Below are 24,665 nucleotides of genomic sequence, written 5' to 3' on the forward strand. Positions count from 1 at the left end.
AATAGCGCGTTTCGAGTGGAAAAAGAGATAACAATGAATGGGTCAGCGGCGAATCCTTTTTTCACACATGACATCTCGAGATAGATGAAACCTCCAATCACAAGGGTATCATACGCAGAGTTACTTCATCGTAGTGATAGTGATGTAGAATAGAAAGTAAAGTGAACTCACCCTGCGTCCCCGTTTTTGTTGTATCTCAAATAACCACTATTAGGAAGTTTTGATTTCTTCATCGAGTATCGTAGGTGTTTACAGATTCAATGAATTGTGAATGAAAGATGTGTTCTGCTTTTTCTGTATGAAAGCTGAACTTGTAGATATTACTTGTCTGTTGACTTTGTGAAAGGCAAATATGCCGATTGGTTTGATTGAATGATAGTTATAAGAGAGATGTAAAAAAGGTATGAAAAAGCAAAAGAAAGGAGGAAGGTGCATTATGAATTGGATTGTGTAACGCGAAAAGGGAAAAGGGGGGTTTCTCGAAAAAAGTTGCACCCAATCAGATTCGATCAAACGTCATACTACACTATTGTTAGCCCGCTATTACAAAACTGATTCCTAATGGTTTCATTACAAAAGGATTGTAATTGGCGAAATAGCCGAGTTCCATCTTTTCAGCATTTTCATTCTATCATGACCTCTGTGTTATGTAAATATACAATCCACGTGGTCTCGTGGTCCCAGAATAAGCTGTGACGTGTCTTCCTTCTCATGATTGAATGAGTGGAAGACGACCGAGGATGGGTAGATATTTATGGTATTTGTTATTGCCATCAGTGATGTTCTCCTTTGCATGTACCCTCAACTACGATATCATCCCCCAAGTCACGAGATCTCATTGTCTGAATCGAAGTTCTAAATCGACATGCCGACGATACGGCGTTCGAGATGCCCGGCGTATCTGTTATTGGCATTACTACTATCAATTTCACTGCTCTCACACCCATCTTCCCTTGTCCTCGCTCAAGAGATAGTAGAACAGCATGATGCTGAAGAGACATCCATACAAGATGGCAAGTCTCTCCCGTGCAATCTCATCCTTATCATGTAGATAGCTTGCTAACATGTATGACAAACCTCAACAGTCTGCGCACCGTTGAGAGAGGCTCAAATGATACTTTCCTCACTATCACCTTCACCGAATTCGCATCTGGAACATAAAATCACATCCGTCATCACTCCGTTTACATCTAAAGGCTGGTCAGATGGTTTAGGCTGGGGTCATGAAGGTCCATTATCAACTACGTTTCGATTATTACCCCGTTTAATCAATACACTGTTATCGCCAAAAACGTTTTTATCTAAAATACCTTTTATTGGATCGAACAGTAAACCTCGTAAAGCAGCTAAGATCGGTAGAGCAAGGACAGACAGAGTGGAGAAGATGATGAGACTCTTAGACGAAGCGGAAAGGAATGGCTGCCAAGAAGTCTGGGGAGCAAGAGGGAAATTGAATATGGTGAGTTACTGACCATCAAGGACTCTTACAGGTAGCTAAGCTAACAGAGGAAATTTAGTTTCCACCGAAAGGTGTCAAACAAGATTTATCAGCTTCGTATTCTGCCTACAAGGTGAGCTGTTACCACTACTTGACTTACGCTATTAGCTCACGTACGACATCAGAAATACCTGGAACACACTGCTGATCCAGCAGCTCAATTTATGGTTGGGTTTTTCCACGCTACGGGTTTAGGAGGGGTAGAGCAAGATCAGGGCAAGGTACGTCAGCATCCATCTGAAGCTCCACGATTTTACGAAGCTGACACATCCAGTAGGCCTTATTATACTACACTTTCGCTGCTGTACAAGGGTATCGACCCGCTTCAATGGCTTTGGGCTATAGGCATTGGGCTGGCATTGGAGTGAAAGAGGTAAGCAGAATCGTCTATTGAAAATGCGCCTTTCATCTAGCTTACTTCGCTTCATTTGGAAGGACTGTATGCTTGCTCTGGATCATTATCAAACAGCTGCTGAAAAGTGTGAGTCGTCGGGACTGGGTGATTGAATACTCTAGAACTAATTTGTGGTTTATCAGCTTATCAAACGTTCCTCGCTGGTCCCCCGGGAGGTCTCACACTTCCATTGACGCATACCCGACTTTCTGATCGTGTAGGAGGTATATATGGACCTCATGCATCATGGGCATCAACGGGATCCAATGCTCAGCGTCCAGCTATAAGAGCAACTATGGCTTCTGCACGTGGTGAAACAGAAAAAGAGATTTTAGAATACTATCAATACCATTCTGATAGGGATTCGCATTCATATACTGTTCGATTAGGTCGACTATTCTACCTTGGATCAGTTTATTTCTCGCATGCAGGAGTCTCGGTAGGTGCGGAGGGTGTAGGTGAGATTCCGCAAGATTACAAAAAGGCAAAAGAATATTTCTTAAAGGTAGCCCGAGTTATGTGGCCTAAAGATTTCGAGACAGATGGTTCAGTATCTAAAAGAAGAAAGATGTCAAAAGAACAGGAAGATGCTTTAAGAGAACCTGCAATGGTCGCTGCTGCATTTCTGGGAAGGATGTCAATGAGAGGAGAAGGTGGTAAACCGGATTACAGAAGAGCTAGACTATGGTACGAAAGAGCGGCAGAGCTGGTGAGCGATCCATCTTTCAAGCATAGAACCGCGATTTCACTTAGAGCTTCCTTGCTAATCCCGTCCCTTTCCATGTCTTAGGGCGATAGAGAGGCCCATAATGGATTAGGTATTATTCATCGAGATGGGTTGATCGTACCGCAAGATAAAAAGAAGTCATCTCATTATTTCCAAGCGTCTGCCTCACAGGATTTAGCTGAAGCTCAAGTCAACCTCGCCAAATTACATCTTGAAAGAGGAGAAGTAGTTCAAGCCCATGCATTTTTAGAAGTCGCTATAAGACATGGGGCAACATTTGAAGCGTTCCATTTACTTGGGAAGATACACGCATCGAACGCAGCGTCAGGTAGACCTGGAATGTGTGGAGTGGCAGTTGCTTATGAGAAATTAGTAGCGGAGAGAGGTAATTGGGATGAAGATTTCGTTGGAGAAGCTGATAAAGCTTGGTTAAGAGGAGAAGAAGACAACGCATTCATCGGTTGGTATATAGGTTCGGAATTAGGTTATGAAACAGGTCAAAATAATGTAGCTTTCTTACTGGAAAAAGGTTTCAAGTTTGGTAAAGGAAACATACCTCATGGTCAAGGATTAGATGAAAATAGGATTAATGAATTAGACAAAATTAGAGCTTTGACTTTATGGGTTAGAAGTGCAAATCAAGACAACGTGGATGCTATGGTTAAAGTTGGTGATTACTATTGTGAGTATTGACTTGTCCAATTCGGTTATCTGCTGCAGTATATATTGATGCGTATCTTGATGAGTCATTGTGTACACTGATATTGCCTTGCTGATAATGAATATCGACATGTTATCACATAGATCAATCATCCGAATCATACGATAGAGCGGTGACATATTATCAAACTGCAGCCGATACACAAACTTCTTCGATGGCGTATTGGAATCTCGGATGGATGTATGAGAATGGTCATGGAGTACCTAGAGACTGGCATTTGGCTAAAAGGTTCTACGATTTAGCAGGTGAAACTAGTGTTGAAGCTTATTTACCTGTCATGATGAGTCTTATCAATCTGTATGCTAAGAGGTGCGTTATATTCCTTTGATTTAGCTCGTTGAGGTTGGCATACTTTTTGGTGATGACCGTTATCGCGCTCTTCATTGTCTATCCTGCAAAAACCTCGTGTCCGTGGGAACAAAGCTGATGGCATCGATGTTTTAGTTGGTGGATAGATATTCGGACTCATGGAGCTGTTAAAGGACTATCACTATTTGAATCTGATCCAAATCCACAATTACAACTAAGTACATGGTCAAAAATCAAAGCTCTATTCACGGATTCGGTTATGACTCCTACTTTACGTGATCTTGATGAAGAAGGAGGGGGAGCATATGATTTGATAGCAGATGATGATGAACCCAATTCGAACGGAAATGGGATTGAAGAAGAAGGATATGAGGATTATTCAGGGGCTGGTTCAGGCTGGAATAACAATGATAACGATGATGAAGTAGAGGATCTGTTAGAAGATTTGATTTTGATAGTCGTACTTTGTGCTACAGTAGGTTTGGTCTGGTTGAGAGGTAGATGGGCTCAACAGGAAAGACAAAGAGAAGAAAGAAGAAGGAGGGATGGTGAAGTTAGATAAATGCCAATACTCCACTCCACTTAAAGATTTCCTGCGATTTCGTTTGTTCACTGAAAGGAGTATTGATACTATAGACTAGACGGGTATACATTTGTGACAATCAATGATAAATGATCGATTTATGTTGTACCATATGCATATCTTACATAACCAGATGGGTTCAATGTACCCAACACAATGATACTCGTAATGCAGGAATCGAATTTCACCTGAACACTCTTGAAAATCTCGCTATTTCATTCAAGCGGGTGATAACCTAGACACCAGTAGCATTCCAAATACCGACTTCACCATCTTCACCACCTGCGACCAGAACCTGTCCATCCCAATCTAAAGCAAGTAATCTTTCGCCCAAGACTTTGCCGTTTTTAGTTACTTTTCTTGAATCTTCTTTCTTTCGATTAGAATTTGATACTGAGAATAAAGCATGTTTTGGTGATCTGATATCCCAGATTTGGACTACACCTGAATAAGTAGCGGAAGCTAAAGTGAATGATGAAGTTGGATGAGTAGTTATTGATGGAACAGGTGAAGCGGTTGGTAATGTCAGTGAGATGAGTGATGTTGCTATTGATGCCAGGAAGATTTGATTTTATCAGTCATTAAGCCCAAGTTCAGAAAGCAGAAGAAGTCAGAAAAGCAGAGCTTACCTTGTCTTGTATCCCATAAACAGATTGTTCGGTCCATATTACCAGTAGCCAAAGTACCGTTTGAGGCAAATTGATCGATGCATAAGGCTGATTTGTCGAAAGGTCCTTGCTGTGTGATATAAAAATAGCGTCAGCAACATGTTTTGTTTTAAAGAGACGGTTGGTTACAGGTCTAGTCAACATTGGTAAAATTGCTCACCCTAACAACGACTCCTGCACCATTTTCAACATCCCAACCTCTCACACTGCCATCCCAACCAGCTGACCAGATCCTGTTGTTATCGTTTTTGTCCCAGACCGTTCCACCTATTCTACCTGTGTGACCTCTCATTACGCCATCTGGAGCTCTTCTCCAGCCTCCTTCACCGGTCGAATCGCCATCCGTCAAACCTTCCACGGGATCTTTCGGTCCTGCTTCTTTTTCCAACTTTCTTCGCTTCTTATTACCTTGTCCTGGTAGGTAACTCAGTGGCTCAGAAGGTAATTGATGTTCGGTAGGTTCGATATTAGGTAAAATGTAGAAATTTAAATTACCATCCCATGATGATGATATGATCTCTTTACCTGATCTTGATGCGATGATAGATGATACAGGTGCTGTATGACCATGTAAAGTATAAATCTCCCTTGGAGAAGCGGTGTTGTCAGGTGATAAAGAAGGTAAGTTAAAAATATGAGTTAATCGATCTACTCCTCCTGCAGCAAGAAGTATGTCGTTTTCTTGAGTCGAAGGTGATACCCACGTACAACAAGTCGCACCCAGAGAAGTTGGTAAAGGTAATGTGTAAAGGGCTGATGAAGTTGAGGCGGTTGAAGATAGAGGGAGTATTTGGACATGTGAGAGGTATGAAGACAAGAGGATATATCTATTATTTCAAAGAGAAAATGGATTAGTTCAGAAAATATATCTCAATCATTGGGTACCCCGGGAATTTTCCTCTCAAGATTTAGTGAACAAGTCAAAACTTACCCTCTTCGATTCAACGATAAACCACTGACCCAATCTTCGACCTCTATTCTACCAGCTTCTTGGGGTGGTAAAGTACTTCTGACATATTCAATATCTAAAGTACTTTCTTCATCACCACCTCTATTTCTTTTGACCCAATTTTCCAAACTTCCTCGCAAGACCTCACCGTTCACTAAGAACTCAAAGGGCACTGGTTTTTTACCGTTGTCATTATTGTTCTGTAATACTTTATTGATGAGTTCGGATAATTGAAATCTTCTCCATGAAGAAGGGATGAAATATGTTGATTGAGGTATGGCATCTGATGTTGATCTGGTGAAGAGATTGATAGGCAGTTGAGATACAGAAGCTGCCAAAGTCGAAGTGGATGTTGACGTCGATGTCATAGGGACGTCGGCCATGGTGGATTATCTATCAGCAGGACTTGATATTATGACTTGATATTATGCTTTGACGATGTTGTTCAAATGGAGTTGGAAAGTGGATGTAGTAGTACCATCCAAATCAATCTTTTCTTGCGATTGCAGAAATTTCAAAAAATCACATTTTTCCGGTGGAATCAACAATTCAATTACTGATCAACCGTGGGAAAGTGACACATGACCGTCGGTGATGGAGATTAGCATATGAATGGAAAGGCAAAACATCAATCACAGTATCCTTTCATTTCTACTTGTACTACTACTGCTCAGATCTCGTCTCGTCGCAAACAGGAAAAGGGGACGAGTGCTTGAACGAGAGGAAAGAGCTCATGAAATGTTATCCACTTCATCGAAATCGAGACGAGGACGAGTGAAATAACATGTCGTCTGAAACCCAAAAGAAAAGGAAAAGCAAATTGAGCATATTCTTAGATCGTTTACTGTATTACTGTAAGTATCACAAAGCATACTGGGAAGCCATATCATCTTGCAATCGAGGAGAAGTCGCTGAGAATACAATGATCAGTCACTTATATAATAGCAATCTCGACATGGTTGCTCTTTACTCTGTTCATCTCCTTTGGAGAAGTCTTACTTCGGAGAAGAGAAATTGCACGTTTCCTTGAGCAGTAAGCTTTTTAGGTATGACAATATTTGTCAAAGCTGACTGAATGGTACTTTACAGGACTGCCATATACAACTCACTCCTCTTTTTGACTCTCATCTCTCTCGCAACAGCTTCGAACAGATCGCCTGGTGTACCAGATCAGTCACTTGCGCCTCCCATCCAGTTATCACAAGCCACAATTGGGTCAAGCAACGACACAACTCGTTCACGACAAGACTATACTCCTGATCCCGAGGATGACGACGATGATGTTCCCTTGAGGTATTTGAGGAATTCACAATGGGTAGACAACAGAATCGGTAAAGAAAGACCATCACCATTACCTATACCTTCTAATCAAAGATACCCTCCATCACCTTCGTATTCTCCAGTTCAATCCGAATTAGATCAATCTCGGTCCGAGTATTCACCATTTCCACTAAGTGCTAAGAGCCCTTTCGTACCTACAACAGCCGGATCTGCAGGTGAAGATGAACAAGACCTACTTGATGAGCATGAAGCGAACAACGCAGCAGAAGGTCATCGTAACGAGGACGTTTCCGCCTCGCTTCTGCACGACGAAGGTGCAAGAAATGAAAGAACCAGTTTGATGGCGAAGAGCAATAGTGGTGAGATTAGATGGTGTAAGAAGTGCAATGGATGGAAGCCGGATAGATGTCATCACTGTAGACATTGCGAACAATGCGTTTTGAAGAGTGAGTAACCAGTCACTTGATCATCACCATCGTCATCGCCGTATAATGGAAAGGTCGAGGATACCCTGGTGCTGATACTACGTCGCCTACAGTGGATCATCATTGTCCTTGGGTGGGCAACTGTGTAGGATATCACAATTGTAAGCTTCTTCTTTGACTCCATCTTTGTCAACGCTGATCAGCTTAATGATTATCCACAATGACTCTATCTAATTCAGACAAACCGTTCTTCCTATTTATCAACTACGCTTTCCTCTTGTCTCTTTACGTCACCTTTGAAGCGGGATATGAGGCATATCGGTTTTTCAGAGACCCCTCTGGGTCCGGACAACCTCATCAACCCGTACAATTGGATGCAGGCTCAGATAATTTGAGGGCTGCTACAATAGCAGCAACTGATAATTGGGCGGTGAGTCACTTCTGAGCAAAACTCCCATAGTCACGAAAACTGATCGGAATTTCCGAATGTTACTAGGATGATTCAGGTCTTGCCCCGGCGGTTTTCATGATGTTGACTGTCATGGGTGGATTTATAAGTCTCGCTATAGGTGGATTAGTCTTCTTTCATTGGTATCTTGCAACGTGAGTTTATCTACGTTAGATCAAGTGGTCTCATTAGCTGCTACTCTGGTCAAGGTCCAACCTCATGAGACGTTCTATATACATTGGAAATCTAATATGCTGCTTTCAATCCTTTTCAGGCATAATCAGACGACACTGGAAAACATTACCCATGCTTATCCTTCAGCTCTACTTGATCAGATCCCGAAAGACGCTCAGTGGAAGGCTGATCATCTACTCACACGATCTGAGCGGAATCGTTTAAGATGGGAAGCGAGGGAGATCAACGTATATGATTTGGGATGGAAGACAAATCTAAAGAATCTATTCTTTGGCGAAGATCAACCAATTACCCTAATCGGTGTGATAGGGGCGTTGTGGCCTACAGGGTGGCGAGACAAGTGAGTTTCCACAGATTGTATTCAACGTTATAACTCCTTAGCTGACTCGAAGTGAACAAAGGCATGATCGGAGATCAGGTCATTTCTTCGCTCATGATCAAGGTAAATTCGAAACCTTGAGAGAATTCACCATGGAATTGAGATTTGGGATCAAACCAAATCACGAAAAGGCGGATGATAGCGAATTTGAGCATGGATCAGAAGATGAGCACGACGAGGAATACGAGACCGATAGAATGGAGGAGAAAGATGATGGCGATGAAGCGGGAGGCAACAGGAGAGGCGAAGTCAAATGGTTCGAAGTGTAATATATCAAACATTGTGATATCGACCCTGTAAAGAAGTCCTGCATGGCATTCGATACTTATTGTACTTATGACTGCATGTCCGCTTATATAGATGCATACATGATTCGGTCTTGAGACCAATATGGAGATTGTTATTGACTGAACCCTACTCCTTACCTCCTAACCTACTTGATCTAAGCAGGATTATAGTCTTTTCCTAGCATGAAACATATAATTACAACCTTCACCTAAACCCTTCCAGAAAGAACCTTGAACACCATTCCATAACCTCCAAACTCCTTTTAGGGGATCATAAATTATACCTCTTGTTTCACCGACTTCATCTTTCCTAATATCACTTGCATCTGAATTCTGATACCAAGTTTCGAATCCGCCCATATCTGAATAGATGAATCTACGTAATTCTTCAGGTTTGACGAATTTCTTGTATGTATGAGTACCTGGAGTGACCAATTTCAACACATCTTCTGCTAGGGTCAGAGTTAACAATTGTGATAAAGGTGTTCTGGATATTGTTGATATTATCAAATGACCTCCTGGCTATGAGGATTGACAACAGGATCCGTCAGTATGGAATTTGACTAAAATATATTCCTTGGTGTACATCATTATTCTGAGAGTGTACTCACCTTGACCATTTCACCTAAACATTTCATGAATTCGTTGGGTTGATCAACATGTTCAAGAACTTCCATGGCGCAAACTACGTCGAATTGTTCACCGTTATCCCTCAATACCTCTGCTGAAGAATGTCTAAATTCCAATGTTCCTTGATCGATTTTCTTACTTAACGTTGGATCTTGTTGTGAATGCGTTAAAGCAATTTTGATATTTGATGAACTTGCATCTACACCAATTACTTTCCCACCTAATCTAGCTAATGATTCAGATAATAATCCACCTCCACAACCTACATCCAGACATCTCATACCATCCAACCATAGTCCTGTACCTTTGCTAGTCTCTCTTTCCAAGTCTCTATGACGTGTTTCGAATGTCCATTCCACTTCTCCTTCACTGTCAGGTGGAGATGCGTTCAAAGCAACTTTTTGTCTGATATATTCAATTCGAACAGGATTCATTCGATGTAATAATTTGAATTCACCACTTTCATCCCACCATTGTGATGATAATTTTGAGAAATGTGATATCTCAGACTCGTTGATAGTGCTGAATGTCGATGCTGATGTTGATGTTGATGTTGATGTTGATTGTGATTGAGTACTTTGTCGAGGTGTCGAAGAGGAGGGTGCGCAATGGAAAGGGGTGGACGTGATTGATCGGGCGATTATGATATTTCTGAAGCTGGATCGAGACACGTCTGGTCGAGAATGACGAAGGAGAATGTGTCGAGGTAGTGATGATTTCGTCATTGTGTGCGATATGTTCACCTGGATAGATTTATGATATCAGAAGGACAAGAGTTGAGTTGAACAAAAGTGAAAGACAAAGATATCAATCAATTCATGAATTTTCGAGAGCGGATCAAAGTTGCGAATCATTTTTGGGGTTTCCTCCACTTTTAGCTGTAAAACCTCCGAACGATGACTTTGTCCTTCTTTATTATTGTCTGTCTTCTGACTTGTACCAGTCCATCAAGCGACTGTATCGAAGAGCAATCCTGCTATCGTAGCAAAGATGGCACCGCGAATAACGACCTTGATACGATCTATTACTACCGCCAGTGCGACTAGCTCACTACAACCTGTTATTACCGCCCGAGCTTCGTCTTCACGTGAACGTCTGCGTTTCGTTCGACAGGCATCTTCTTCTTCTTCTTCCTCACCTTCATTCGGCTTACGAGCACCTGCACCCGAAGCCCACCCATTATCATACAAAGATGCATCTATACCCTATCGCAGTGTCCAACTGGTTGACCCCGCTACCAATCACTTGATGGATCCTCAACCACTACGATCAATCTTACAAACCTATGACAAATCCACGCATACTCTAGTCCTCGTTAATATAGATAGGGAGACACCTATAGTGAAATTGATCAATAAGGTAGAAGAAAGGAAAAAAGAAAGAGAATCAGAAGAGAAAATAAGATTAAAGAAAAGAATGTCAATCGAAGAAAAAGAAGTTCAAGTTTCATGGCAATCTGCAAAAGGTGATTTATCACATAAATTAGAATTAGCAAAATCATTACTTGAAAAAGGTGATAGAGTTCAGATCGTTTTCGCTAATCGTAAAAAAAGTGAATCCATCTCGGATCCCAAGAAACAAGAAATAATATCTTCTTTCGATACTGAATTGGATGGGGTCGTGGGTAAAAAATGGAAAGATGACGATAAGAATAAAGGCTTGTGGATATTATATTATAATCCATTGGAAAGTACAAGAAATCAAGTTCAATCGAAGGTGAAAGATCAAGAATTAGCTAAAAGGAAAGAAAAAGAAGAGAAAAAAGAAGCTAGAAGGAAAAAGGAAGAAGAAAGAAGATTAAAAGCTGAAGCTAGAGCTGCTGCTGCCGCTGATGAAAATTCTTCGTTGGCATAGCATCAAATATCCTTTAAAAATAACTGCTGTACGTTTATGTTGAATACGTCACAGTTAAGAGCAAGATATGAGAGGATATTGTCTCTTCAAGGTAGAGTAAAAGCAGTCATCCCTCACTCATAGCAAAGCCGCAATAAGGAAAGAAGGAAATGAGTAAACAACATTGTCTATACAGATGCATAAATTCATAGCTACCCTAACCCAGACAAAACGAAGTGCTTAAACATCTGCAAATGGGTATATAAGTACAACCAACGATTCCGAGTTCTTCCACTTCCTTAGCGTCGATTAAAAGGTCTTGTGTGTCCACCTTCCTCCTAACATCGTTCCATTGACCTTCATAGCCCTTAATCCGGCAGCATCTAATTTCAAAGGGTCTGATTGGAGTATACATAAATCTGCACGATCACCTACTTCAAGTCTTGTCTTTCCGTTCTGCACGTCACGAAAAGAGGTTTTATCAGCAATGAACCCGACCCGGGGACCCGAAAAACATGGATAGATACCATCCCGAAAAGGTTTACTCACAGATGTGGAAGCTTTCCAAGCGGTTTCCAAATCTAATATCTCAGCTTCGATAAACGGGTTTTTCTCATCACCTTGACCCGCTCTTGTTATACAGACAGCCATAGCTTCCCAAGGATTCATAGGAGCTATAGGAGCGTCACTACCTAATTTGATGGGTATACCTGCATCGACGATACTTTTGAAAGCATAAGCACGATGTTCCCTTCCCGGCCAAAATTTATGACATAAATCTCTATCATCGACCAAATGTGAAGGTTGAATAGAAGCTATCAAACCCAAATCCTTGAAAATAGGTAAATCTTTTTCGATATCTAATAATTGAGCATGTTCGATCGTACTTCCAATTCTAGGTTTGGAACTCGCTTTCGAGATCGTTTGCAATGTCAGATGATTAGCGTAATCACCGATTGCATGAACAGCAAATTTGAAATTATGTTTTAAACCAGTTTCTATCATTTCGCTTAAACTTTCAGGTGGATAATAATAGATTCCATGATTATCTTTTGTTCCAGGATAAGCATCATGACAAAAAGCGGTTTGAGATCCCAATGAACCATCTGTAACTATCTTGTATGGTCCTATCTTGATTAATCCATCTGTATGAGGTACATCATCTCCTGATGTTAGACCTAAATCAATGGCATCTTGAATATGTGGTGTATACATCCCTACGTGTATCCGTAGATAATCATTACCGGCAGCGTATCTTCTCTGCCATTGAACGATGTTATGTTCCATTTCCAAATCGACGATCTCGGTCACTCCCATTGCCCTATTGATAAACATGCGAAAGTGTATCTATATTATCAGTATCAAAAAGACCTGATACGCTAATGTATGACGTATAAGATGTATGTAACTCACGCAGCTTTCTTTGATTCTTGTAATATCCAATTATCTACAACTTGATTATTCGCAGTAGTCAATTTAGGAAACATGTCAAAAGCTTCTTGTTCTACTAAATGACCTTTATGATTCAACGAAGAACCGTATCCACCTACTTCCAACGCTAAAGAGTTACACCACATTGAATGATATCCATTATATAACAAGAAAATCGGTCTTTCAATCGACAGTTCATTCATTTTTTCTAATGAAAATAAATCTTCATCTGTCCAATTTGAATTTCTCATATTGATACCAACCAAATTACGTTCCAAAGAAGTATCATATTTAGGATCATTTAATGCTTGTTTGACTGATTCGAATACTTCAGAAGCCGATTGACAATTTGATAAATTGAGTCTGTTGGAATGTAAGGCTGCTAATTTAGTATGAACGTGCCAATCTATCATACTCTTTTCAATTCAACCCAAGAAACCCAACCCATGTACCAATGATCAGCGTATGTTCTCCTTCAATCAGGAGGGTTCAGAAAGGATTTCAACTGTCCCAATATGCCATCTCATAAAATCTGCTATGCTCGATACGTGATTCTCTTCTTTGGTAGGCGTGACAATTCAACAAACTCACAGGACTCAACCATTCCTTCCCAGCTAAATCTATCTCTTCCACAGAAGCCTTATCGTATCCATTGATATATTTGCCTTCTACCTCTTCTTCAATACCATCAATGACCCCATCGATGACTCGGACAGTATACAACTTATCATCGGGATAGCCAACGAGTGGAGCGTGATGTATAACTGTTGTTTTACCCATCTTCGACTGGTGTAGCTTACAGATTATATTTATGGGAGATCTATCTATTTGAACTTATTCACAACACATACGTCAAAAACAAGAATGCATCTCCTCGTATTCAACATCTTTATATTGTACCTGCCAGTACCCAACATAACCCTCCATCAAAAGTGAAGCGCCTGTTTGATCATCTAAGCTTGTTCATAGGAGCAAGACAACAGAAATCCTAATCCTTCATAATTCCCTCAAATCGTGCATGTATCGGTACGGTTGCCGATATCTGTGGGGCTCCTTAAAACCCCGCCAAGATCGTAAAAGACGCGCGGCAAAACTCGCCTCTTTCGTTTGATTCCGTTCACCCAGTAGGATCCAGCATGTGACCTGATTGAACGGGGGTGACACACTCTGAAAAGTCTTCTATGCGTGTATGCCTTGGGAAAGTCTTACACACGGCTTACGTTCATTCATGGAGAAGCTGAGGCATGGATAATCTCATAGTGACCAGGTGGGCGAACCGTGCCGGAAACATCGAGTACGGCGATGTCGACCATAACAAAGTATGATAGTCAATGTGGACGGACTGCTTGGCTGAACCTTTTACCCTTTGCTCGGATGATTTGACACTTGAAGAGAGTCCCGCGACAAATGCCCAGCTATGTTTCAGGTGAAAAATGAGGTTAGGTTGACGAATGTCGATAGTGGCTCTTTCACCCCTTGTGTAATTTTACACGGATACCACAGGTACGCAAGTGTTGTCTCGGAAGAAGAGTAAGAAGAAGGTTGCTATCCGCCTCCCCACGCACATACTAAATATGCACACACGGTATACTGATTGACACACTCATTACGTCCAATAACCTACAGGTCATACGCAATCTACTAATCATGAAATATGTATATAAGCATGTTCCCTCCTATCTCCTTGGATTCCATTCCTTCTTTTTCCTAACACTCTTCTCAAGCACTACCATACAGCCTTTCTATATACTTCGCCTAACCGAACGAGTTGTCAGATCAAAATGGATCAGAATAAACCTGTTACCCATCGTCGGCTTCTCAATGCACAGGAGCTAGCAATAGACAACCAAGTAAAGAAGGAGGTTTTCAGCATGCAGGACAGAATTAATTTCGCATGTGGTGGTACTCTTCCTAAAAGTTCCATCGACTTTACCAAACTTCAACTCTACTATCTGAAAGTAGAGCGAGGCATAACTCGCGGTTCACCTGCGTAAGAGACCCTTCAAACAAATATATACATCTTGATTGCCACTGACGGAATTCGAACCCTCGATATGACAGGCTTGCGACATTTCCTCTCACACAGGACTCCGCTCATCAGATTTATGAAGCTGGTGAACCTTCTCCTTTTGGACGAGGCAAGGATCTTGTCTATGATGAAGAATATCGACAAGCACATGAACTCAAACCACCTCATTTCGCTTTAACTACGGATCCACTTCTTCACTCTGCTCTTCCTACTTTACTTGGAAAGAAATTGGATTACACCTCGCCACTTTCAATTAGGCTCAACAAGTTGAACGCTTACACTAAGGGTGGGTTCTTCAAGACTCATAAGGAGTAAGTCATTTCATTCTTCACTCGCGCCCATTGTCCAGCGAGCCTATTCATACTTATGTCTTTGGAAATTGATAGCACACCTCAAGGAAAGGACCACATTGGGACTCTGATGCTCTGTCTGCCATCTCCATTCCAGGGCGGAAATCTTGTGGTTAGACAAGGAGACGTTGCCGTAACTTTTGATTGGTCCCATCAGGTCAAAAACGGTAGTATCGCATGGGGTTTCCTTTATTCGGACTGCGAACACGAAGTTCTTCCAGTTCAAGAGGGTACCAGGATCACTTTACAATATGACGTGTTCATCTCCCAAAAACCCACATGGATGGAGAATGAAGAAACTCTTGATAGTAGGATGGAGCCGATCAGACAAGCTTTTGCCAAATTCATGGATCCCTCTTTTGTACCAGAAGGAGGAAAACTCGCCTTTGGTCTCCTTCACGGTTATCCTTCAGAAGCGGGTGATACAGATTTGGGCGATGGTTTAACCAAGAGGCTTAAAGGTGTCGACGCCTTACTTATCTCTTTCCTCGATTCGAGTAATTTCAAGTGGAGTTATTTCGCTCTGCACGATGTCGATAATACCTGTTGGGATAACGAGTCCATCGATGAAGACAATGACACGGACGAGGAGGAGAAGGCACAGGAAATCAAAAAGATAAAGGCACAGGAAAGTAAAAAGGTAAAGGCTGCCCTTGATGATGCACATAAGGACCCAAGCTGATGACTAAGCGATTGTAGGGGAAGATAGATAAAACGTTCAAATCGGACAAATGGATTCAATCATACGTGATAAGCGATGATGGGGGGCAGGTCGAGTCAAGCGATCCTGCAGAACTAGGTTTGAAGAGGGATCTTGATCTTATTTGGATATCCATTCCTGATGACTTCTCAATGAAGGGTCATTTCATTTCTTACGGTAACAGTGTAAGTACCCTCACAGAGAGGAAAAGGCAGAGATATGAACATAGATTGATGACATATCTCCCATTTTGTTTCGTACAGCCTCAAATGGAGACCATCTACGCCGCTGTTGGAATCCAAGTTCATCTTCCTCCCGCAAGTGAAAGACCCAAGGGCAGTGAGTGATATTATCTTTCGAGAAGAAAGGGCATCGGCTAATGATGATTACCAGAACGACCTTCCCCAAAGATCCAACAGAAAGAAGGCTCCGCTAAGAAAGTGAAGGATGCGAAAGCCGAGTAGCTTCCAAGGGTTCAAACGATGTGTTCTTCAAAACTAGGATACTGTCAAAGATTTTGCTCAATCCTTCTGCATGCATCGTTATTTCATTATTTGAGTACATGGTGGTCACTCGACGGTCTATGTTTACAACGTGTTATCATATCCTCGTGAACCTCTTGCTCTCATCCACAACAGACAGTTGGATCTTGATCATTCGTAGTCGCTTCTACTCCAAGTACCAACCAATCACAAAAGAATTTTCCTATTCCAGTTCCCATCAATATTGAAAAAATGATATAACCATTATATGACATTGCTAATAACATCAACAAGTACGCCACACCAAAAACAGCTACGTGTAATAATGATCTAATGAGTTGTTGGAGTGGTGTTGCTCTACGAGGACGATAGTTTTTCATTGTAACAGTTGATAATTGACGTAAGATCCATCGGTCATAATCCCTTGATACTCGACGAAGTAATTCAAGTAGTATAGCAATAAAGATTATTCCTATACATGATGCTGCGAATGCTCCTCGTGTCGTTATATGCCATCCTGATGATAAGAAGCCTAAATTTTTAAACATCAATCGAGTAGTTCAAATGAAGAAATGGTTCTGATTGAAACATGTCAAGAAACGGTCGAAGAGGTAGACCTACATGTATTCATCACATCCCAATTCCACAGCATCTGTATGTGATCGTGATTAGCATGAGGTTTTATTTGTCTCGTGATTGGCGAGAGAAGAGAAGTTGACTCACATCAGACATCTGACATGTGCTGTTAGTACTCGAGCTCATATGATCCATTCTGACTATATCACTTTGGCTATTCCCTTTGGTTACAATGGATGAGATTTTGGGTGTACGTAGATGCTCTTCAAAGTACAAGCAACAAATACGATAAGCTATGTATAGGTTAACAAGGTTATTCAGGTCTGATACGTTTAGTTTGACTGTCTATTATGTATCATGTATCATGTATCATATACATAAAACGAAAAATCACATCCCTCGTTAAAGTTATCTACCATGATCATGACGAAAACCGCGATTTCCTTTTGTTACCGAGCTTGGTGGCAGTTGACCAATCAACAAAATAGGCCTCATGTAATCTAGGGTCAACGTCGATCACTTCCCGTAATATGAGCCAATTATGAAATCACCTCTTTCGGTAAATCACTCATCTAAAACACCTAAAATACCTTCTGAGTAAAAGGGCTCGCTCTGAGAGGCCTTTGCTTGATTGGTTTATGGGATATGGGAGATGAAGATGCGATGGGAAAATGTGGAAGAGGAGATGTAGGACTTATGAACGTCATATGCCAAGCTCAACCTCGCTGCCACTCAGAAGCGATTTCGAGGATAAAGCCTAAGACTGTTTTTTTCCGTTTGTACTCGGTTATTACAATTTGTCAAATTTCACGATCACCTAAGTCGAAGGTCAACACTTCACGAATCTGAATATCATACGCAAACTCAAACGTTCACCCCCCCAGCGACAGGTCACATACACCCATATGATCGAACCTCGACACATTCAAGATTACTCTTCGGCATCATCGCTGGAACCTCATTGGGGATACGCCGATAGAGTAATACCCTGTACAAATGATGCTGGATCATGTGAATATCTAGATGTCGTATATCATTCTCATGATATTGGAATGTTATACTCAGGTATATTATGGTCTACCATCATCTTGGGCTTACTACTATGGGGTATAATCCATCGAACTCATTCTCCTTCTGCTTCCTCAAAATCCAATCGTTTAATCAAAACAATCAATTCAGCAATAAGGAAACATCTTTTACCTGAATTATCATCATCGTCATCAAATCAAAATCAAGATCAAGATCAAAATCGACATAAACATAAACATGTAAACAGGATAACAAGATATTTCTTCGGTCGAACGACGAAATTACAAATTTTGTTACTAACATGTATAATTGTTTATTTGACGATTTTTTCATTTGTTGGAATAAGATATAAAACATGGATTACACCCGTTAAAAATTCGCCTGGTGTCTATAATACAAGATCCAGTATCGGACCATTGGCAGATAGATTAGGTATTCTGGCATACGCTTTGACACCATTATCGATTTTACTTGGATCTCGTGAATCTCTCTTATCTTTAATAACAGGTATACCTTATCAACATTTCAATTTTTTACACAGATGGTTAGGTCATATAATCTTATTACAATCTGTTTTACATACTGTTTTTTGGTGTATTGTTGAAATCAGATTATATCAACCTCAACCATCCGTTGCCAAAGCCTGGATCATCCAACCTTACATCATATGGGGTTTAGTGGCCATGATACTTTTATTGTTATTATGGGGATTAAGTACTTCATACGCAAGAAAAGCATTTGGATACGAGTTCTTCAGGAAAGCTCACTACGTTTTAGCGATGGTTTATATAGGAGCTTGTTGGGCTCATTGGGCTCAATTAAAATGCTTCATGCTACCTTCTTTGCTTTTATGGTTGATGGATAGATCTATCAGATTAATCAGAACGGGTTTAATTCATTATAGGATATTACCTGATGGAAAAGGGATATTTCAAACTATCTCAGCGAAAATAACAAGATTCGATTCAGATTCAGATTCAGATTCAGATTCAGATTCAGATCTAGATATCGATATCAATAGTAATGTTATAATCAGATTAGATTTCGATAATCCCGAACCATTAAATTTCGAAATCGGACAACATTTTTATATATGTTTCACTCAAGGTCACAAAGGTATTTGGCAATCACATCCTTTTACACCATTATCATTACCTGGTGAATCACACGGATATATAATTCGATCTAAAAAAGGCGAAACGAAAAGGATAACACAAGAAATTAATGGTGATACAACTCCGATCATCCTTACTGGTCCTTATGGTGTGGATATCACAAGAGATCTGGATAGAGACGACAACGTACTTTGCATCGCTGGTGGAACAGGTATAACATTTGTTCTACCAGTCTTACTTCATCTAGCGAAATTCGGTTTGACAAATGGAAGGATGGTAGAATTGATTTGGGTGATTCGTCATGAAAGAGATACAGAATGGATCTCAAAAGAATTAAAAAGATTAAAACAAGATGAAAATATCAAAATTACGATCAAAGTTACACGTGAATTACCTTCGAATGAAATTTCAACACCCATGACAGAAAGTATATTATCGAAAGATCTCGATACACTTTACACCACCTCGGCAGGCGGATCAACCAATGGAAATCTCGATAATGCTCAGATGATAGATGCTGAAAAAGCAATTGAGAAAGGGATTGAACCTCATCATCGGCCAGATCTAAGAAGGCAAGTCAGACGATTCGTAGACGGGACTATCAATGGGTCAACGTGTGTTTATGTTAGTGGACCAAGTGGGATGATCAGTGATGTAAGGGAAGAAGTGGCTGCCTGTAATGATATAAAGAGGGTTTGGAAGGGCGATGAGAAAGCGGAAGTTAGGTTGATATACGATGATCGATTAGAGTAGATAGACATCTTACCAGCTAGGACAATTGGGTTAATACGAGTATGAACCTCTGTAATATATCAGAGAACAGACATGGCTTTCAATAATTTAAAGCCCCCGAGCATGGATTTGATCCTATCTTGAACCACATTCACCACGACTATCAGGTGTATTGCAAAGCCATACTGTATTGCAAAGCCATACATTCGCTATATAATCTATATATCTATAACTGTACAACAAATCCTGCTATTCCTAGCAAACACGCCCATATGACTGCTCTGATACTTGACAAGTCTCTGAAACCAGTTGAGGTAGGATTTCTTGGCGCGGTGTAATTGAATGACGAATCCACACATCCATTATCTAAAATTGGGAATGCCAATGTACTTGAATTGCTGACATCTTTCGGTATATAACCTTGAGCTATACCACGTCTATATGACCAAGTATCAATGTCATAATCGGTTTTCCCTACGAACCCAGACCGCAACGCAAGCAAAGCAGAGCAAATCAGCTTTCCTGGTTTGACCCCAAAGTACCGTAATGAGAAGGGGTAGGCGAGACTTACATGTCCAATAATACCATCCTATGGAGGGTTGATTAGGTCCATTAGGTGAATACGCTGCTAACTGCGATTCGAAAAATAATCTAAACCAAGTACGTTTTGCTTGTGAATCATCTTTATTCTGAACTGTTGAACTAGTTGAATTTGGTGCATGACCAGTCTCTAAACTCCATTCTCCGACCACAATAGGTAATAATCCATTATTCGTCAACTTCAATATCTTTGATACGTTGCATACTTTCTCCAATATCACATCATGAGGTAAATTGTTTAATGGTTCGAAAGCGTAATATTGATGAGTATCAATTGTGAAATGATTATTGCTGTTAGTGGTATTCGCTAAAGGATTATAATCTGCCCAATACTGTGGTCCGTAGAATGCATCTAAGTCAGTGTGTATGATCAGCAAATCGAGTTCCTTGCAATGTGTTTTTTTTGTCGTACGAAGGTAACTCACCATGCATTGTAATATTGATTGTATCCGAGACTCCTCTAATGATCTCCGAAGCAGAAGTATAGAAGTCTTTCAATCCTGACATGGTAAACGTACTCGATAATCTAGGTTCATTCAATAATTCAATTCCAATGACCGTTCCACCGTATATATCTTGACTGAACTCCTGAGTGAGATTTTTGAGGACATTCAGTGTTCTATCTACATTTGAAGTGTTGGTAGGGAACAATGTAGGTCCTATGAGACCTGAATTGTCTTGACCATTTTGTGATCCCGGTGCACCGTGAAGATCTAATAAGATTGAAAGACCAAGTTCCTGTGCCCAATATACCGCTTGTATAAGATATGGGTACTATGTGGTCAAGTCAGTATATATACATATATATATATATATATATATATATATATATATTGTATTCCTTGGAAAAGTGATATTTGGCCCGAGAAGATAATCAACTCACTTGTCCAGTTACATATGGTTCATCATCTCGTACATCAACTGCCCAATATCCAATAGGTATTCTCAATGAATTCAATCCTGCAGCTTTGATATCTTCGAAATCACTCTTTGTGAAGAATGAACTGATCCGAAAGATAACACTATTAGCTCGTTCGCGCTACACTAGTGTTTGTGAAGGTGTATACGAAACTCACCTCCAATGATCTTGTAAATTTGATAGACATTTCTTTTTACCCAATTCTTCACACAGATGCCATTCATCTTCAGCGTCATTAGTATATACTGAAGGAGTGATCCTACATAAGAAAATTCATCCATAAGCTCAATGATGGTGGGCGCCCTATAGGAGGAGATCAGAATTACCATTTCTCGGTCAATAGCCATCCCCCAAGATTGACACCTCTTACCACACCATCTGAACTCGTAGCCCTGTTGATCAATTTGCCACCTGAGGAAGCTGAGGCAGTGGTTACGAAAACAAGGAGGAATACCGTAGAGAAAAGGACCGAAAGTCCATGTTGAACCCACATCCGATGGTCCTCCAGCTATCTATCACCAATATGAGACGAGACACGAATGAGAAAGTTCAGACATGTTTGTATCGATCTTCTGTCGTCATTCTTTTGACGGTGCTCGGTGAATGATATTTACATGTTGTACTTCAATGCTTCAAATATCATGACAATTTTAATTTGTTGCTGCGCAGAACATTGTCTTGGCTCCGTCGGGAATGACCACGTTTCAGCCAATGCCTGCCCATTTAAGATTAAGAGTGGTGACAACCTGCGTTTCATCATTGTTGATTTGATCTAAGATCGAAGATGATAGTGATATACGCCCATACAGTGCTCACGGATTGTAGTCATATGCACATATATATACCGTATGGTAGCTACCACATACTCGTTTCAACAGAGGCCGGTACAGTTATGGATTTTAACCATGACATTTGATCTGATGCTTGCTGTATATCTGTATGCCGGCCGCGATCGTCAGCTTGGCCGCAGATGTTTTAAAGTTTTCAGGTACACGATCTTTGATGATTTGATGACCATCGGTCTTGAGATTGTACCTCGGTCGAACTCATGCTCTTTAAATAGAAAAATACTCAAGTAAAGAGCTGGCCGAAGACGGTTTCATTCTCGCCAAGTGATCTCAAGCAATCAATCCTCTTTGGTGTATCGAGTACTTATAAATACCCAGAAATCAACACGAGAGGAAGGAGGTTCTTACCTTCTTACTCTTATTCGATATATACATGATAATACCAAAGGGATTTATCTCCCATTCACCCATACAGCTGATCAAACAACGACAGCAATCTTCCATCACACGATCAGTGTTATCATCAACTGGTCATCATCGAATACAAACACGCACAATGAGTAACTCAGTGAATGTTAAACCATTTCAAGGTGAACGAGTCAGGAAAGAACATTGGGTTAATGATAAAGGAACATCATTTAAGAATCCTTGGAAGACATTTCGCAATATGGTAAGGTTCACTCACATCATACTATTACCAGAAATGAGACAAGAATACACAGAATATGGAGAATAGAGAGCTGATCTCTTCTACTGTTTCTCCTTTTCGTGATATTAGTCCGGATGGGATTTAGTTAAGATAGGTCCTTCCTTAGCTTGGGATGTAAGTGTTCTTCCTTTTTTGTTTGTTTTCGTCAACTGTCTTTAGGCTTTCATACCTTTACCTCGCATTTAGGAGATATTGCCTTTGGTATAATATGTCACTGTCCCAGATAAGTCGGCTAGTACTGATCATCTTCAACTTTGCGTGCTCTACATAGAAATGGAGAAGTGCCGATCCAACAGTCAAAGATGCGAAGAATCTCATTCCTCATATGGTACCTAATTTTGGTGCCAACATCCCTTCAAATGAATTGAAGATAACCTGGTTAGGTCATGCTTGCTGTCTGGTTGAGACTCCTACCAAAGAAGATCATGAATCAGGACCGAAAGGTAGAGGTGTTAGAACTCTGTTTGATCCCGTATTGTTCGATTCGATGGCTCGTGGATTCGGTCCAAAGAGACAAAGCAGTGAGTTTATATATGTAAATATATCATCCTTCACGAAGGATTTAAACGAAATACTGACCAAATGTTCGATTATCAAGAGACTCCATGTAAGATTGAAGATTTACCTGAAATAGATATAATCGTAAGTACATTTCTCGACTCGGCAAACACAAAGGACCTGTATGAGAACTGATTTCCCTTTACTATTATAGGCAATCTCACATAATCATTATGATCATCTGGATTTACCATCACTCGAAGCCATTTATAAATATCAAAAATCAAAATATGATAAGAAACCATTACTCTTTTTACCTCTGAATAATTATCATGTCGTTTCCGGCTTAGGTCTAGGAAGGGAAAGTGTCATCGAAGTAGATTGGTGGGAAGAACGAGAGATTGTAGTTGATGGTATAGGGGAGATCAAACTTATCTGCAGTAAGTGAAGTACAATAAGCACACAAATAAAGGCACACACAACAACAATAGTAGAAGATGAGACTAATAAGGAAAACTTGATGTTTGAAAATAATAGCGCCTGGTCAACATACCGCTTCTAGATCAGGTTGGGATAAAGACAACTCTCTATGGTCATCTTGGGCTATCAAAGATACCACATCATCTGCTTCGGTCTGGTTTGGAGGGGACACAGGTCAGTATATCAAATCACAATGACACACAACGTAAAATTAATCGCAGATCTGACGGCTAAATGCTTGATGGTGGTAATAGGATACAACACCATGCACGTCGATTCACATTCGTTAGCTGATTTACCAGAAGAGGGAAGTTGTCCAGCATTCAAAGATATTGGTGATCGATTAGGTCCATTCACTGTTGGTCTCATACCCATAGGTGCTTACGCTCCTAGAATCGTAATGTCTCCTGTCCACGCCGCTCCAATTGATTCAGTAAGGATGTTCAAAGATACAGTAAGTCGTGTCATATATAATTTTTTTCGATTTCCCAACAGTAATATAAGAAAATATCAGTAGCTGACACAAAAACGTCTTGTATTTCTCTTCTTAGGCATGTAAGAACGCTGTGGGCATACATTGGGGTACATTCCAAATGACCACTGAACGATTTACGGAACCTCCTGAGAAATTGAAGGAGGCTGCGAAAGAAATAGGTTTGGCTGAAGACGACTTCATAGTCGTCGCCTTAGGTGAATCAAAGGGATATGCCGTGTAAATTCAAATGTAATGTTTGATTTCACATTCCCAGTACGCCTCGATGTAGGTGGATCCGTAAAATAGAAAATAACGTCGTTAGTGATGTATCATGTATCATGTATATATTCTTACCAAGGGGATAGGATCATCGATCGATTTTATTCTACTGCGTTACAAACGTGTGCTGCTATGTTAAAGTATCA

General features: G+C 40.5%; 11 protein-coding genes across 11 annotated transcripts; 6 read left to right on the forward strand and 5 right to left on the reverse strand.

Annotated features, from left to right (window-relative positions):
- Window positions 1-865: 865 nt before the first annotated feature.
- Window positions 866-4,211, forward strand: IL334_001896 (uncharacterized protein; the record flags this gene model as incomplete). Its single annotated transcript, XM_062933644.1, has 10 exons — window positions 866-1,013; window positions 1,086-1,459; window positions 1,518-1,571; window positions 1,624-1,719; window positions 1,776-1,871; window positions 1,934-1,979; window positions 2,036-2,601; window positions 2,683-3,301; window positions 3,424-3,649; window positions 3,785-4,211. The coding sequence occupies 10 exons, from the start codon at window positions 866-868 to the stop codon at window positions 4,209-4,211; spliced, it is 2,652 nt and encodes an 883-aa protein (XP_062789695.1).
- Window positions 4,212-4,467: 256 nt separating this feature from the next.
- On the reverse strand, window positions 4,468-6,232 carry IL334_001897 (ribosome biogenesis protein YTM1; the record flags this gene model as incomplete). Its single annotated transcript, XM_062933645.1, has 4 exons — window positions 4,468-4,778; window positions 4,862-4,970; window positions 5,061-5,727; window positions 5,832-6,232. The coding sequence occupies 4 exons, from the start codon at window positions 6,230-6,232 to the stop codon at window positions 4,468-4,470; spliced, it is 1,488 nt and encodes a 495-aa protein (XP_062789696.1).
- A 401-nt stretch (window positions 6,233-6,633) lies between these two features.
- Window positions 6,634-8,846, forward strand: IL334_001898 (uncharacterized protein; the record flags this gene model as incomplete). Its single annotated transcript, XM_062933646.1, has 8 exons — window positions 6,634-6,703; window positions 6,780-6,882; window positions 6,939-7,576; window positions 7,669-7,716; window positions 7,795-7,985; window positions 8,052-8,158; window positions 8,278-8,538; window positions 8,600-8,846. The coding sequence occupies 8 exons, from the start codon at window positions 6,634-6,636 to the stop codon at window positions 8,844-8,846; spliced, it is 1,665 nt and encodes a 554-aa protein (XP_062789697.1).
- Window positions 8,847-9,029: 183 nt separating this feature from the next.
- IL334_001899 (3-demethylubiquinone-9 3-O-methyltransferase) lies at window positions 9,030-10,219 on the reverse strand (the record flags this gene model as incomplete). Its single annotated transcript, XM_062933647.1, has 2 exons — window positions 9,030-9,386; window positions 9,476-10,219. 2 exons carry the CDS (start codon window positions 10,217-10,219, stop codon window positions 9,030-9,032), a joined length of 1,101 nt encoding a protein of 366 aa, XP_062789698.1.
- A 265-nt stretch (window positions 10,220-10,484) lies between these two features.
- IL334_001900 (uncharacterized protein) lies at window positions 10,485-11,348 on the forward strand (the record flags this gene model as incomplete). The annotated part of the gene is made up of 1 exon (XM_062933648.1): window positions 10,485-11,348. The coding sequence occupies one exon, from the start codon at window positions 10,485-10,487 to the stop codon at window positions 11,346-11,348; it is 864 nt and encodes a 287-aa protein (XP_062789699.1).
- Window positions 11,349-11,636: 288 nt separating this feature from the next.
- IL334_001901 (uncharacterized protein) lies at window positions 11,637-13,538 on the reverse strand (the record flags this gene model as incomplete). Its single annotated transcript, XM_062933649.1, has 4 exons — window positions 11,637-11,783; window positions 11,877-12,648; window positions 12,741-13,174; window positions 13,350-13,538. The coding sequence occupies 4 exons, from the start codon at window positions 13,536-13,538 to the stop codon at window positions 11,637-11,639; spliced, it is 1,542 nt and encodes a 513-aa protein (XP_062789700.1).
- Window positions 13,539-14,539: 1,001 nt separating this feature from the next.
- Window positions 14,540-16,301, forward strand: IL334_001902 (uncharacterized protein; the record flags this gene model as incomplete). The annotated part of the gene is made up of 6 exons (XM_062933650.1): window positions 14,540-14,748; window positions 14,820-15,098; window positions 15,174-15,777; window positions 15,837-16,022; window positions 16,101-16,176; window positions 16,231-16,301. The coding sequence occupies 6 exons, from the start codon at window positions 14,540-14,542 to the stop codon at window positions 16,299-16,301; spliced, it is 1,425 nt and encodes a 474-aa protein (XP_062789701.1).
- A 161-nt stretch (window positions 16,302-16,462) lies between these two features.
- On the reverse strand, window positions 16,463-17,090 carry IL334_001903 (uncharacterized protein; the record flags this gene model as incomplete). Its single annotated transcript, XM_062933651.1, has 3 exons — window positions 16,463-16,851; window positions 16,941-16,971; window positions 17,043-17,090. The coding sequence occupies 3 exons, from the start codon at window positions 17,088-17,090 to the stop codon at window positions 16,463-16,465; spliced, it is 468 nt and encodes a 155-aa protein (XP_062789702.1).
- A 710-nt stretch (window positions 17,091-17,800) lies between these two features.
- Window positions 17,801-19,792, forward strand: IL334_001904 (uncharacterized protein; the record flags this gene model as incomplete). Its single annotated transcript, XM_062933652.1, has 1 exon — window positions 17,801-19,792. The coding sequence occupies one exon, from the start codon at window positions 17,801-17,803 to the stop codon at window positions 19,790-19,792; it is 1,992 nt and encodes a 663-aa protein (XP_062789703.1).
- A 205-nt stretch (window positions 19,793-19,997) lies between these two features.
- Window positions 19,998-21,783, reverse strand: IL334_001905 (uncharacterized protein; the record flags this gene model as incomplete). The annotated part of the gene is made up of 6 exons (XM_062933653.1): window positions 19,998-20,245; window positions 20,343-20,723; window positions 20,797-21,145; window positions 21,255-21,375; window positions 21,448-21,549; window positions 21,617-21,783. The coding sequence occupies 6 exons, from the start codon at window positions 21,781-21,783 to the stop codon at window positions 19,998-20,000; spliced, it is 1,368 nt and encodes a 455-aa protein (XP_062789704.1).
- An 851-nt stretch (window positions 21,784-22,634) lies between these two features.
- Window positions 22,635-24,481, forward strand: IL334_001906 (uncharacterized protein; the record flags this gene model as incomplete). The annotated part of the gene is made up of 8 exons (XM_062933654.1): window positions 22,635-22,748; window positions 22,857-22,901; window positions 23,059-23,308; window positions 23,386-23,429; window positions 23,500-23,725; window positions 23,823-23,939; window positions 24,020-24,219; window positions 24,317-24,481. The coding sequence occupies 8 exons, from the start codon at window positions 22,635-22,637 to the stop codon at window positions 24,479-24,481; spliced, it is 1,161 nt and encodes a 386-aa protein (XP_062789705.1).
- Window positions 24,482-24,665: the final 184 nt, after the last annotated feature.

The sequence above is a fragment of the Kwoniella shivajii genome, chromosome 2, assembly GCF_035658355.1.
Source record: "Kwoniella shivajii chromosome 2, complete sequence".
NCBI classification, from domain to species: Eukaryota; Fungi; Basidiomycota; class Tremellomycetes; order Tremellales; family Cryptococcaceae; genus Kwoniella; species Kwoniella shivajii.